Source organism: Melozone crissalis, unplaced genomic scaffold (assembly GCF_028551555.1).
Source record: "Melozone crissalis strain CALT ecotype California unplaced genomic scaffold, PUWL_Pcris_2 ptg000029l_1, whole genome shotgun sequence".
Lineage (NCBI taxonomy): Eukaryota > Metazoa > Chordata > Aves > Passeriformes > Passerellidae > Melozone > Melozone crissalis.
In genome coordinates, this window is record NW_026535807.1 from 20122271 (window position 1) to 20136667 (window position 14397).

The 14397-nt window shown below is 48.5% G+C and overlaps 1 protein-coding gene across 1 annotated transcript in view; it reads left to right on the forward strand.

The window, feature by feature from the left end:
- Positions 1-242: 242 nt before the first annotated feature.
- Positions 243-14397, forward strand: part of LOC128939636 (uncharacterized) — a 255626-nt gene continuing 241471 nt past the window's right edge. The window contains exons 1-9 of the mRNA XM_054280731.1: positions 243-285; positions 731-838; positions 1528-1599; positions 1688-1759; positions 1846-1947; positions 2393-2500; positions 3191-3262; positions 3351-3422; positions 3510-3608. Coding sequence (XP_054136706.1) covers positions 246-285; positions 731-838; positions 1528-1599; positions 1688-1759; positions 1846-1947; positions 2393-2500; positions 3191-3262; positions 3351-3422; positions 3510-3608 — 745 coding nt within the window. The 5' untranslated portion in view covers positions 243-245. The remainder of the gene's footprint in view (positions 286-730; positions 839-1527; positions 1600-1687; positions 1760-1845; positions 1948-2392; positions 2501-3190; positions 3263-3350; positions 3423-3509; positions 3609-14397) is intronic.

Consider the following 14397-nt stretch of genomic DNA (forward strand, 5'->3'; position numbering starts at 1 on the left):
GCTTCTGTGGCTGTTGTGTTACAGATGTGTCTGCAGGGAGGACTCTTCCTGATCCTTCCCTCATTCCTACACAGAAGCCTGCCTCCCATCACAGGGGTGAGTAGTGTGTCCCTGCTGACCCCACAGGCTGAGCCCTGCTTCTGTGGGATCCATTAATGGGAAGAGGAAACATGTTTTTCTAAGGTCCTCTAAAAGGAAAGAACAAAGCTGCAGGACAGAAGAAAGCCCATGAGTCATCTGAACACATGAGGCAAAGGACGAAGGAAATGCAGCAGGCAGGACAAGGTGGGTGCATTTCCCTCAGCCTTGTCCTGGGGCTCAGCAGCCGGGGGCTTTGGCTGCACATCTGGACACGCCGTGCCCGGCACAGCAGGAAGGGATCCATGGCAGCCTCGCTGCCCCGCTGCTGCTTCCATGCCCTGCAAGGCTGCATGCTAGCCTGGCCTGGCTGAAGCTTCTCCCCAGCCTCTGCAGGAAGGCATTGGGCATCAGTTCACAGGCAGACCAAACAGCAGCAGGGACCACAGATCCCCTGCAATTTCCCTGTCGCCAGTCAAATCAGAATGGGCAGCTGTTTGGAGTACACAGGGCCGTGGCCTAACCCAAAATTTTATAGGGATTTCCTAACCATTCTTAACCATGTCTGTGACAAGCATTTCCTCTTGAAGGGTCCCCATCCTCAAAGGGGAACAGCCCCACCTGACCCAGCTGTTCCACATCCTTTCTCCAGAAGCAGATGGAGAGGCTGTGATGAAGGCTCAGTTTCCCGGAGGAAGCAGTGGCTCATTGGCAACTTCTGCTGCAGGAAGGGAGGCAATGCCAGGCACAGCCACAGGAGGTAATTGTTGTGCCTCTGGGCCTGAGCCCTGCTGAGTTTTGAGCTGCCCTCTCTGCTGCTTGGCACTGCGGGCACAGCCTGGACAAGACGGGCACAGCCCAAAGGAATTGTCCCGAGCAGGCTCCGGGCATTCGGGTACTGAGGTGTCCTGCTGGGCTCCCTCCATGGGAGACACGTCCTGAAACCTGGGAGCGGCTGCACGGGGTTCCCATGGTGGGGAAAGGGCAGAGGGGGAGAGCAAGGCTGCACTGGGTCCTGAGAGGGCTTGGCCATGTGCCCTTGGGATGGGGAAGGGGTCCCAAGGCCGAGAGAGATGGAGAGATAGAAGAGGGTGGGAAAGGCAGGAGAAAGGACAGGAGAGTCAGAGGGAAAAGGGGGATAGCTGTGGCACTGCCTGCTGCAGTTTTCCCCAGGGCTTTAGGAAGAGTTGCAGCTGTGGGAGTGAGAGCACCCAGGGCTTTGGGCTGCTTCAGCCGCCCCACCAGGGATGTTGCACAGGGCATGGAAAGAGGGTGCAGAGTGACCAGGAGCCAGCCCAGAGCTCCCCAGGCCCCTGTGCAGCTTTGGCCTTGTCCATTGACATCTGGCTCCCACAGCCTTACTCGACCCCCTTGCAGCGCCCATTTCCCAGAAGCAAACAGGGATCCCAGCATGCCCTGAAAAATGTTCTCATCTCTGCTCTGTTCTAGATGAGGTGTCTGGAAAGGCTTCTCCATTAGATGGACGGCATAAAGTTTTGAAGCCTTTGGAACCTCCTGCAGGTGTGTTCTCATTGTCCCACCACAGAATAATTGTTGACAACCTGGCATGAACCAGGTGACAGAAGTTGTGGTGACTGTTGTGTTACAGATGTGTCTGCAGGGAGGACTTTTCTTGTTCCTTTGCTGGTTCCTTCACCGAAGCCAGGCTCTCATCGCAGGGGTGAGTAGTGTGTCCCTGCTGACCCCACAGGCTGAGTTCTGCTTTTGTGATATCCGTTCATAGGAAATCAAACCATGTTTTCTAAGGTCCTCAAACAGGAAAGTACAAATCTACAGCACAGAAGGAAGCTCATGAGCCATCTGAATACATGAGGCAAAGGACAAAGGAAATGCAGCAGGCAGGACAAGGTGGGTGCATTTCCCTCAGCCTTGTCCTGGGGCTCAGCAGCCGGGGGCTGTGGCTGCACATCTGGACACGCCGTGCCCAGCACAGCGGGAAGGGATCCATGGCAGCCTCGCTGCCCTGCTGCTGCTTCCATGCCCTGCAGGGCTGCTTGCTAGCCTGGCCTGGCTGCAGCTTCTCCCCAGCCTCTGCAGGAAGGCATTGGGCATCAGTTCACAGGCAGACCAAACAGCAGCAGGGGCCTCAGATCCCCTGCGATTTCCCTGTCGCCAGTCAAATCAGAAGGGGCAGCTGTTTGGAGTACACAGGGCCCTGGCCTAACCAAAAATTTTATAGGGATTTCCTAACCATTCTTAACCATGTCTGTGACAAGCATTGCCTTCTGAAGGGTCCCCATCCTCAAAGGGGAACAGCCCCACCTGACCCAGCTGTTCCACATCCTTTCTCCAGAAGCAGATGGAGAGGCTGTGATGAAGGCTCAGTTTCCCGGAGGAAGCAGTGGCTCATTGGCAACTTCTGCTGCAGGAAGGGAGGCAATGCCAGGCACAGCCACAGGAGGTAATTGCTGTGCCTCTGGGCCTGAGCCCTGCTGGGGCTTGAGCTGCCCTCTCTGCTGCTTGGCACTGCGGGCACAGCCCGGACAAGACGGGCACAGCCCAGAGGAATTGTCCCGAGCAGGCTCAGGTCACTCGGGTACTGAGCTGTCCTGCTGGGCTCCCTCCGTGGGAGATACGTCCCGAAACCTGCGAGCGGCTGCACAGGGTGCCCATGGTGGGGAAAGGGCAGAGGGGGAGAGCAAGGCTGCACTGGGTCCTGAGAGGGCTTGGCCATGTGCCCTTGGGATGGGGAAGGGGTCCCAAGGCAAAGAGAGATGGAGAGATAGAAGAAGGTGGGAAAGGCAGGAGAAAGGACAGGAGAGTCAGAGGGAAAAGGGGGATAGCTGTGGCACTGCCTGCTGCAGTTTTCCCCAGGGCTTTAGCAAGAGTTGCAGCTGTGGGAGTGAGAGCACCCAGGGCCTTGGGCTGCTTCAGCTGCCCCACCAGGGATGTTGCACAGGGCATGGAAAAGAGGGTGCAGAGTGACCAGGAGCCAGCCCAGAGCTCCCCAGGCCCCTGTGCATCTTTGGCCTTGTCCATTGACATCTGGCTCCCACAGCCTTTCTCGACCCCCTTGCAGCACCCATTTCCCAGAAGCAAACGGGCATCCCAGCATGCCCTGAAAAATGTTCTCATCTCTGCTATGTTCTAGATGAGCTTGCTAGGAAGATTTCTCCATTAGATTGGCTGAAGAAAATTTTGAAGCCTTTGGAGCCTCGTGCAGGTTTGTTCTCATTGTCCCACCAGAGAATAATTGTTGACAACCTGGCAGGAACTTGGTTAGAGAAGCTTCTGTGACTGTTGTGTTACAGATGTGTCTGCAGGGAGGACTTTTCCTGTTCCTTTGCTGGTTCCTTCACCGAAGCCAGGCTCTCATCGCAGGGGTGAGTAGTGTGTCCCTGCTGACCCCACAGATTGAGCCCTTCATCTGTGGGATCCATTCATTGGAAATGGAACCACTTTCTCTTAAGGTCCTCTGAGAGGGAAGAAAAAAGGCACAGGGGAGAAGAAAGCCCATGAGCCAAATAACATCCTTAAACAAATGGTGACAGAACTGCACAAAGGGAATGGTGAGAGCATTTCCCTCAGCCTTGTCCTGGGGCTCAGCAGCCGGGGGCTTTGGCTGCACATCTGGACACGCCGTGCCCGGCACAGCAGGAAGGGATCCATGGCAGCCTCGCTGCCCCGCTGCTCCTTCCACGCCCTGCAGGGCTGCTTGCTAGCCTGGCCTGGCTGCAGCTTCTCCCCAGCCTCTGCAGGAAGGTATTTGGCATCAACTGACAGAGAGCCCAAACTGCACCATGGATCCCCCTGCATTTTCCCGGTGTCTGAGCACATCCTGAGGTGTGCCTGCTTGGCAGAGGGAGGGCCATAGGAAGCCCCAAAGGCCTGTGGGGATCAGGATTTTCCTGATTCTTATCCATGTTGTGGACAAGTATTGCCTCCTGAAGAGGCCACCACCTGCATGTGCAATGATTGCATCGGATCCCACCAAGCCTCTTCCTTTCTCAAGGGATGGACAGAGAGGCTCTGTGGAAGGCGGCATTTCCTGCAGGAAGGGAGGCGATGCCAGGCACAGCCACAGGAGGTAATTGCTGTGCCTCTGGGCCTGAGCCCTGCTGAGGCTTGAGCTGCCCTCTCTGCTGCTTGGCACTGTGGGCACAGCCCGGACAAGACGGGCACAGCCCAGAGGAATTGTCCCGAGCAGGCTCAGGGCACTCGGGTACTGAGCTGTCCTGCTGGGCTCCCTCCATGGGAGACACGTCCCGAAACCTGGGAGCGGCTGCACGGGATGCCCATGGTGGGGAAAGGGCAGAGGGGGAGATCAAGGCTCCCCTGGGTCCTGCCAGAACCTGGCTATGTGCCCTTGGGCTGGGGAAGCTGTTCCATGGGTAGGTGGGACAACAGGAGGGAGGGACGGAGATTGGGAGCAATAGCTGTGGCACTGCAGATTTCCCCGAGCATTTAGTGAGGGTTTCCTGTGTGTCAGCGAGAGAGCCCCAAAGCCCTGGGCTACTCCAGCTGCCCCTCCAGGGATGTTGCACAGGGACTGCAAAGTGTCTGGAGAGTGATCAGGAGCCACAGGCTCCCACAGCCTTACTCCACCCCCTTGCATTGCCCAATTCCCCAAGTCAGAAGGGGATCCCAGCACATCATAGAAATGGTTCTGTAGCATCTCTGCTCCCTTCTAGATTGGGATCATGACTTGGGTTATTTGGAAATGCTGGTAAATGGTGGTTTGAAGATGTTGTCAGATGCTGGAGACAAGTTCTCAACGTACCTTTCCTGACAGAATAATCAGTGTCTTATGTGGCAAGAGCTCACTCATATGGCATTTCCTTTAAGTTCCTCTAAAGGTTTTTCAGTTCTGGAAACTTTGCCCTGCTCCCTTCTGGAGCCCTGAGAGATCCCACAGGATGACTGTCAGTGGGAGGAAGGAGCATTTAGCTGTCCAACCTCCTCCCATGTGCAATGCCACTGTGTCCTTCCATGTGCTCTCTGCAGTCACAGAGAAAAGCAGAGAGGGAAGGGGCTGGGCCCAGGGCTGTGCCCCGGGGCTGAGCCTTTCCTAGAGCCTGAGGATCTCCTGCAGTGTCACAGGAGCTCTTCTGTCCTCCCTTTCTTTGCAGCTGAGCCTGTTGGTGAAGGTGATCTGGCTTCCCAACCCACATTCAGGATTGAGCCTCTGGGACATGGCGAGGGTAGGTCAAGGCCTTTCCCCTGGGAGAGCTGCCAGCTCAGAGCCCAAAGCTCGGCCAGGGGGGCATCGCTGCAGGTGCCAGGACAGAGCCATGCCCGTGTTTGCCCTTGCCCTGCACAATCCCCTCACACCTTCTGCTCAGGCCTGGCAGCTATTTGGAGGAAGGTGGGCCCTGGCCCAGCCCCAAAAGGCCAGATGGTTTTGAATCTTATCCCCATTTTTGATAAGCATGATGTCCTGAAGATGCCACCAAAAGAAATCAGAAATTGTTCCATCTGATCCAGCTGAACTTTTTCCTTTTTCAAGTGATAGAGCAAAAGGCAGGACAGAAGGGAGTGTTTCCCCAAGCAAGCAGAGGCCGACTGGCCGCCCCTGCTGCAGGAAAGGAGGAGATGCCAGACATGGGCACTGGCACAGGAGGTAATTGCTCTGCCACGGTCAGCCATTTAGCTGGGCTGTGTGGTGGCACCTCTTCCCCCCAGGTCCTGCCCTTGCATGGCCCAGCAGCAGCCAAAGCTGGAGGCACATCTGGAGGCTTGGAGGCCTCTGGAGCTCATTCACAGCCCTGGGGAAAGGGGACCTGTGCACCAATGTCCCTCCCGCTGCAGCTCCTCTGGCGCTGGCCCTGAGTGCCCAGAGGCCCAAGGCACAGGAGCAGCCCCGAGCGGGAGCCCTGCCACGAGCCCAGGGCCAGAGCCAGCCTTGGCTCCCGACTGGGCAGGGCCTGCACTGGGTCCTGACAGGGCCTGACTCTGTGCCCTGGGGCTGGGGGAGCTGTCACGGGGCAGGGAGGGCCAGGGCTGGCAGTGGCTGCTCAGGGATGGCTTTGGCCCGTGTCCCTCCAAGCAGCCACTGCCCAAACAGCTGGGCTGCCCCCGGGCTCTCCTCCCGGCCTGCTGGGCTTTGTTGGGTGGCACAGCCTGTGCCAAGGGGCGGCAAGGTGCCTGCAGGCCCCAGCTCTGGGGGAAAAGGAAAATGTCCTGCCCGCATCCACCGTGCTCCCAGCTAAGCAGCGCAGCACCACACGGGCTCACGCTCCCCATTGCTCCCACAGGTGCAGCCAGCCCCACCACACGTGTTCCGGATTCCCAGAAGGACCCTGGAAGGGATTTTTGTAAGGGAACAGGCTGCTGGATAGGATTAATTGCAGGCCTGCTTTTTTTGGAGCTTATTTTCATCTTATTCTGTGTCCAAATTTGGACTTACTGGAAGAGAAAAGGGTGAGTGTTTTGTTCACTTTTCCCTAAAACAGCTTCTTTTAACAGTCTTATGTTGTAGACAGGAAATGTTCCCAGAGAAGCTGCTGTGGTGTTGTTGCCAGTCTGTGATTGTCCAGAGAAGCTGGGCAGCCTTGCCAGCTCTGGGCCCTGCTGTGCAGGAGGCTCCCTGTGTGCCATTGGCAGCTGGGGCCTCAGCCACCTCCTCTCTCCACAGGGATGCCTCTGCAGCTTCACAAGACTGGCCAAATAACTCAGCCAGGGGGAACTGGACCTGTTAACTCACATCTCCGTGTCCGTGTCCGTTGTCCCTTCCACGGCTGCATTACCAGCTCATTGCTAGGGACAGCTTGTTGGTATCACCACCCAGAGCAGGAGCCTCTGTCCCCAAAGGTGCTGCCCCTGGTGTCCAGCCAGGCCAGGAGGTGCAGCCCTCCTACCAGGGATGGGCCTGAGCCTGGCAACATCTTTGGGGTTCAGCTCAGGTGTGTCTGTGCTACCACCAGCACTGCTGGAGCTGCTTGTCTGGGCACAGCCAGGGCTGGGCAGGCAACAGCTGAGCACGGGGCTCCTGAGACAAAGCAACCTCATTTTCTCTTTGTTTTACATTTATACACAGCAGAACATTTTAGAAATATTTAGAAACATTTTTTGTAGAAAAATATCCCCAAATATTTCTTCCCTTTTCCCATTGTAGTTTAGGATTTTTCAAAGTAGTTTTAGAATTCTGAAAAATTTGGAACACTTTTACACTTGCCAAATAAAAAATAAAACTGCATTTAATTGGTGATCATTACTCTTAGATGAACTAAGTCATCACAAGACACCCGGTGCACTGGAGAGTCTCTTTTCCCACTGGAGATTTTTACCTACTGACAGCAACAGACCTAAAGCCCTGTCCCTGATAATTTCCGGGATTTCTTACAAGCTCCTCTCTCAGTCTTCAAAGGCAAACTTTGAGCACAGTGAGAATCTCCTGCTGTGCAGGAGGGTCTCTGTGAGCCAGCTGACACTGGGGCCTGTTTTGCAGAGATAAACGCAATTCCACGACTTTGTGAAAGTTGTAAAGTTTGTATGTTTATTACTGTGCCGGATGCATGTGGAGATTCCTCTCCTTAAAAGACATGCGTACCTCTGGGAACTCCAGATCCTTTTTCATCACCCTCTCAAATAGATATGCATCCAATTTTACGATAGGTTCATATATATTCATTTCTACAAATTTGGCGTGACATTTACCACTAGTTAATCTTTATCAGAAAGAATTCCCAGGTCTCGTTGGCCTGTTCTCACAGCAGTTCCTCTGTCTCTGTGTCCCCTGCCACCCCCTTATCTCTGTCCTTCACTGAAGCAGTTTCTCTGAGCCTAGGCTTTTTACCAGTCAGACTAAACAGCTATATTTTCCAACTACAAATTTAACTCAAAGATGTACATTTCACCTAAATCAAAATGGATTTCTACTCTGGAAAATTTCTACTCTGTCTCTTTTCCCCCCTTTCCTAGAAATAAGTATATTCTTGCATCTAATGCAAATCCCTACGACAATAAGTGTCTCTTAATGCTTTAACATGTACGTTTGATAAGGAGGTTAACACAGCTGTTCGCTGTAATATTCTCCAATTTCAAATTAGCAATATAATGGATAACCCTAAACTTAGTCCAACTAATATTAACAAAACTACAACGGGATGACACCATTTATTCAGGATTATTGCATTTGGTGGTCACCCAAAGATCACATCCCACCAGTGATGATCTGCAGTTTCCTTTACTATTTGTAGAATTCTGCTTACTTCCTTGGTGTCATGTTAGACAGTAATTAAGGTTTTCTCTGTTTTCTGGAATTTCCTTCAAGATCTCCAGTAGGTCTTGGTGCTTAATTGATTGTTTTACCAATGTAAGGTCCATCCCAATAGGAGTAGGTGATAGTCTGTGTTACATTGTGTAATTGGTTTTAATCAACTGGTGGGATGTCACTGGGGCCACGTACAAAAAATCACATGTCGGAGGAAGGAGACCCAGACACCAGTTGGTTCATCCAAGTCCAATTTATTGATCAAATACGGCGGGTTAAATATAGTTCTTAATAAGCTTCATACATATTGCAAAAGTTGAGCTCAGGATTGGTTAGTTACATATCAGCAACTACACCTACTTCTACATTCTTGTGCTTATTCTTCTGTTACATTCTGCAGATATTCAGAACTAATCTCACCTCCCTTTCCTCATGTTGCAGCAAGGCCATCCGGCATTCTTGCTTGTCAGCAGTCACTGAATCAGAGACTGCTGATCTCCCTCTTTCAGCTTAACCAGTGGCATTATGTCAGTATGGCCTTTCTCAGCTAACCAATTCTTAATAAAATCCTCCACATTTCCCCCGCTTTCTTCTTGAGCAAGGAGATTAGTTTGCCAGGTTTTTGCTATCATACGACTAACCATGTTTTGAATACAAGTAAAAATACAAGGCAAAATAAGCAAAAAACATTAAGATCACATCCAGTAAGCCGATAGCATATGTCACAATGTTCCTTAGCCATGGTCCAAGCCCTAAGCCTTTAAACCATTCGTCAATTCCTAAACCTTCTTCTTCTTTGAGATTGTGAAGTCCCTGTTGTAGTTCTTTTATCTTAGTATGAATGGACACCGAATGATCAGACAAATTCATACAACACATTCCCTCAAATTCTTCACATCCATGTCCTTGTGCTAAGAGCAAAAAATCTACAGCAGCTCTATTTTGTAAAACAGCATGGTTAACACTTTGCACATCTGCAGTCATCATGTCCAGAATTTGGGATGTCTGGTTCAGCTCATTTCTTGTCCAGCACCCTAATTGTTTTTCTAAATTCATAGCCTTATTGGCAGATCCTCCTGGTAAGATAGTTGAAACTACTACTTGTCTGAATGTACCCCAAAACTTTGGATCTCCAATCTGGCCGCAGTCCAAGTCATGGATACTACACTTTTTCCTGTTTGATGTTTGACTGAGCTGCATTAGCAAGGACACATTAGGATGAAACAAGGACAATTTTCCCAAATAACAGGGTCCACCCTGTGGCTTAGCTGGTACACCATTCCACGCCCTGTCTCCACAAATTAGAAATATTCCTATAGGTAACTTCATTGGTGCCGTGATGTTTGTGCCGTTACATTGACTGTAATGCTGTGGAGAAAATTCACTCAAATTCAGGGATGAATCTAAGGTGGCCCATGTGTCTTTAGGTTGATTTAAATTTTGAACATCCAAGGGTTTGAAACTAAACTATCCTCCAGCTGTAGGCATACTGGCATTTGCACTTCCAAAAAGATCCAATTCCTCAGGAGGAGAATGCAAAGAGGTGTTAAGTGATTGGATTAGTAAGCATTGGCGATAGCCATCACTCTGACCTGCAGTATATCCTTGCTGTGCTGGCAATGTGATGTTAGACATGTTACGCATGCATAAAGTTCGATTACTTATTAAACTGCAAAATTCTCCAGGAGACCACACTGGAAGTCCTACCAAGCATGTTCGAAATGGGTTAGTAATTCCTCCAAGACTAAGACAAAGCGATGATTGATTAATTTGATTAGCAAGTGTTACCCATAGATTTTCTCTTGGCTGACTGAAACGTGTTATTCCTACTGCTTTAATCGCTACAGCGTTAAGCAGTATAATAAAAACAAACCTCATTTTTCTTTCTGCTTTCTCTGTTTTTCCTTTCTTCGTTGTCTTTTCCCTGGTTTGTTAGAATGTCTATTGTAAGGCTGAGTCAATTTTTGAATGCACTGGTCTAATTCCAAATCAGCATCCTTGCTTACAGGTATAGCATCAGGTAGGTTTAAAAGCAAATCAGCTTTACAGCGAGCTGCTATGATGCATGAGGATGTAGTAACTTCAAGCTCTCTAAGTACTTGCTGTAACTTCCATCTAATGTATGCTATAGCCACTTGTTCTGCACTCTCAAAAAGCTCTAATCCTGCCCTTCCTGGCAGGCCAGTACTTTGTTCAAGAGCTCTAAACCAGAAAGAATATCGAATCCACTTCCCAAAACAAGGGTGACACCATAAAATTCCTACTGTCCTCTGTGAATACCAATAAACCTTATTGCAATCAGCACAATGCAAAGCTACCCAAGCATAGCACTTATCATTATCCCTTTTGCAAACATAACAAGGAAGTGTATATAGGAAAGGGTCAGTATTAAAGTTTGTCTGTGTGATCCAATCCAACCAGTTCAATGGTGGTGATTGCAAAGCCTCTTCAGCTTTCTTACTATATACAGCTACCAATTCAAGCTCCTTCTTTAATACAAAATGTATCTTATCTCGTAATCGCTGTTCTTGTTCTTCAACACCTATAGCATGCCACGAAGCAGGGTCCCATGGAGCTACAGCATCCCACAAGGCAGGGTCCCATAGATGTGAAATTGCCCTAATCATAGAAAGCTAATTAGCAATCACTAATAGCCTTATTTAGATGAGGTTGTTCCCTATCTTTTCAATGCAGCAGTCTAGTGCTCTTTCAGGATTCCCCCTGAAAGGCCCTACAATAGAACGTTGCGTTAAAGGTACTAATTTTCTACACCTTACAGAGACTATACGTGATTTACTTTGAACCTTAATTCTATTTACAACACATTGTACTTCCCATTGATAATAAGCAAGAATTTTCTGTTCAGGAGATTCATAAAGATTTAAAGCTATATATGCATTTTGCCCCGTTTGTCTCCTTAATTCATCTTGCCAGTTTTTACCCCACATGTGCTCGTGCTCACAAATGTGACACCATAAATCCCATAATAATGATTGTTCTATCCAAAAAGTATTATCACAAGGTAGAGCTATCCAGGCAGCACAATGTGGATCGTGACAGTCAAGTCAATGTTCCTTTGCTGGATTTGTTAAACGAAAAGTTGATAATGAGTCAATAAAACTAATCAGCTCCTGGGCTGTCCGATAGTGACATGTCAGTGCTTTGTCCAACACTTTCAAGTGTCCCTTTAACTGTAACAGTAGTGGTCGTAGGACTAGAAGCAGTTTCTTCCCCAGTCGCTCCTTGTCCTCCTTCGTGAGGTGGTCCACCAGAGGCTGTATCTAAAACAGGTTTTAGTCCACTTAGCAGGCACCCACAAAGGTCCTGTAGGTGAAGAAACACCTTTCCACTATTGCCTGTCCAGCAGAAGAGTGTGGAATACCTGTCACATGCTTAATGGACCACCGATTTAAGAATTTCTGGACCCTAGCACACACATAAGCTCGACCATTATCCGTTTTGATACTTCTTGGAACTCCCATAACAGCAAAGCAACTTAACAGGTGCCTAATAACATGTGTAGCTTTTTCTCCTGCCTGAGCCGTAGCCCATATGTAATGACTATATGTATCTACAGTGACATGCACGTACTTAACTTTACCAAATCTAGGTACCTGTGTAACATCCATTTGCCATTTTTCATTTATTTCCAAACCTCGAGGATTAACTCCCATGCCTAAACCTATTCCCTCATTATGATAACTACATATTGGACATGCTCTAACAATGGCTTTAGCTTCTGATAAACTCAGCTCAAAATGTTTTGCAAGCCCTCTTGCATTTTGATGATATCTGCTATGTGCTTCTCTGGCCAATGTATGCTTGTCAATAGGACAAGAGTTATCAATGGGTAAAGTAACCAATTTGTCTGCACGTTCATTCCCTTCTCCTAAACCTTCAGACCATTTATGACTCCCAATATGAATCACAGAATACACTGCATTTCTCTCTCGTAAAGCTTTCCTTAATTGTATCAATAACTCATACAATCGTTTATTATTCACTCCCTTAATTGCTGCTTCCTCTATTCGTCTGACTACTCCTGCAACATACATAGAGTCTGTGACCACATTTAAAGGCTCCTGTAAATTAGACACTGCCCATACTACTGCCAACAATTCCAAAGTTTGTAAACTATCTGCAGGATCTGCTGTAAGAAGTTGATGCTTCCATTGTCCTTTTTCTTGCCAGGTGACAGCAGCACGCCTTGATTTCTTTCCCGCATCTGTAAAAGCTGTAATAGCTCCTTCTATAGGGCGTTCTTCTCTCAATGGTCGAGTAATCCAGTTCCATTCTGTCATCCATTGCAAAACTTTAGGCACTAATTTGCAGGTTTTTACTTTAGCAGATGATGCTAATAATGCTTCCTGCAAGTTCTTTGAATTAATCAAGTACCAGTCCAAAGTCTCTTTCTCCATAGGCAATCTAATGGTAGCAGGTTCTCGACCATCCACTTCAATAATTCTGAGACGCCCTTTTTTGACTAACACAGCCAATTGTTCAATTTTTGAGAATATAGTTCTTTTATGTTGTAGTGATGGTGACAACCATTCCAGATATTTCCATGGTGTGGTGGTCTGAATTTTCTCAGCAGCAATAACAAGCGAATATGCTGAAAGAGTATCTCTAATACTGTCAGTCTGCAGAGAGGAGAATGGTTGTTGCTGTGCAAACAAAATATCGTCCATGTAATGATATATTATAGTTGCTGGCCACTTACGACGTAGTGGCTGTAATGCAGCATCAACATAAAGCTGACACAACATCGGGGAATTCCGCATGCCTTGCGGAAGAGTCGTAAAAGCAAATCTCTTCATATCATCAGGATGCAGCCCAATAGTGAAAAAACAATCCTTTAGATCAATAATTAAAAGTGGCCAGTGTTCTGGGATCATAGCTGGATTTGGAAGACCAGGCTGTAAGGCCCCATTGGTTCCATTTGTTCATTTACAGCCCGTAAATCATGTATCAAACGATATTTCCCTGATTTCTTCTTGATAACAAAAATAGGTGTATTCCAAGGGCTCGTAGAAAGTCGTAAGTGTCCCTGTGAATATTGTTCCTTTACCAATTCATGGGCATGCATAAGACTCTCCCCTTTTAATGGCCATTGCTTAACCATCACCGGTGTGTCCGTTTTCCAGGTGAGTGGAAATGGGGAAAGTCCAAGCAATGGCAACTACCCCAAAGGGTGATGATTAGTTAACACCACTCCCAATTGTGTTAAAATGTCCCTTCCAATTAAACAAGAAACTGTAGGAGGTAATTGAACAACTGAAAACACAGCAGATATTTGTTGATCATCAATACACACTAACAAAAGTGGTGATCTACTTGCTAATGTAAATCCTCCTACTCCGGTGAGCATATTTGATGATGGGAATAGAGGCCAATGTTGTGGCCATGCTTCTGGAGAAATAATGCTGGTATCTGCTCCTGTATCCAATAATCCATAAAGGGTTATGCTTTGATGTCCATGGGTAATTTCCACCTTTTGTTTTGGTCTATTTTGTAAATCCACAGTTAAAAGTGTAACACCAGTAGAGCCAAAACCCTTTTCATCCCGCGTTTGTCCAGTAAATGATGGTATACCAGATGTCATTTGTGATAGTGGTATTAATTGTGCAATGCGTTGTCCTTTTGTTATTTTAATAGGAGGATAAAGGGTGTAAACCATGATTTGTATTCCCCCTGTATAGTCCGCATCGATAACACCAGGTAATACAAATAATCCAAGCATAGTTATTGAAGAACGTCCTAATAACAATGCTCCACATCTTTATCCATTTAATATAAGAGGACCCTTTACTCCAGTTTGTATCCTCTCAGGCCGGTTCGTCATTAGTGTGACGTCTACTGCTGCTGATAAATCCAAACCGAGGCTCCCTGCTGTTGCGGTTGCAGACAGGAGGTGACAGCGATGTTGCGTCGGCAGCTGGTGTCTCCGATGTCACGGCGGCAACTTGTGTCTGGGCGCGTATGTCCCTCATTGCCGCATCAGTAACACTTGATGAATGGTCTCGAGCTCTGCGTGTCCGCCAGTGAGCCGCTTCGGAGAGGAGCAAGAGCAGCTAACACCTGATTCTGAGCAGCTAACACCTGATTTTGAGTAGACTCTGCTTGCCTTTGTAACCCTAATCCTAATT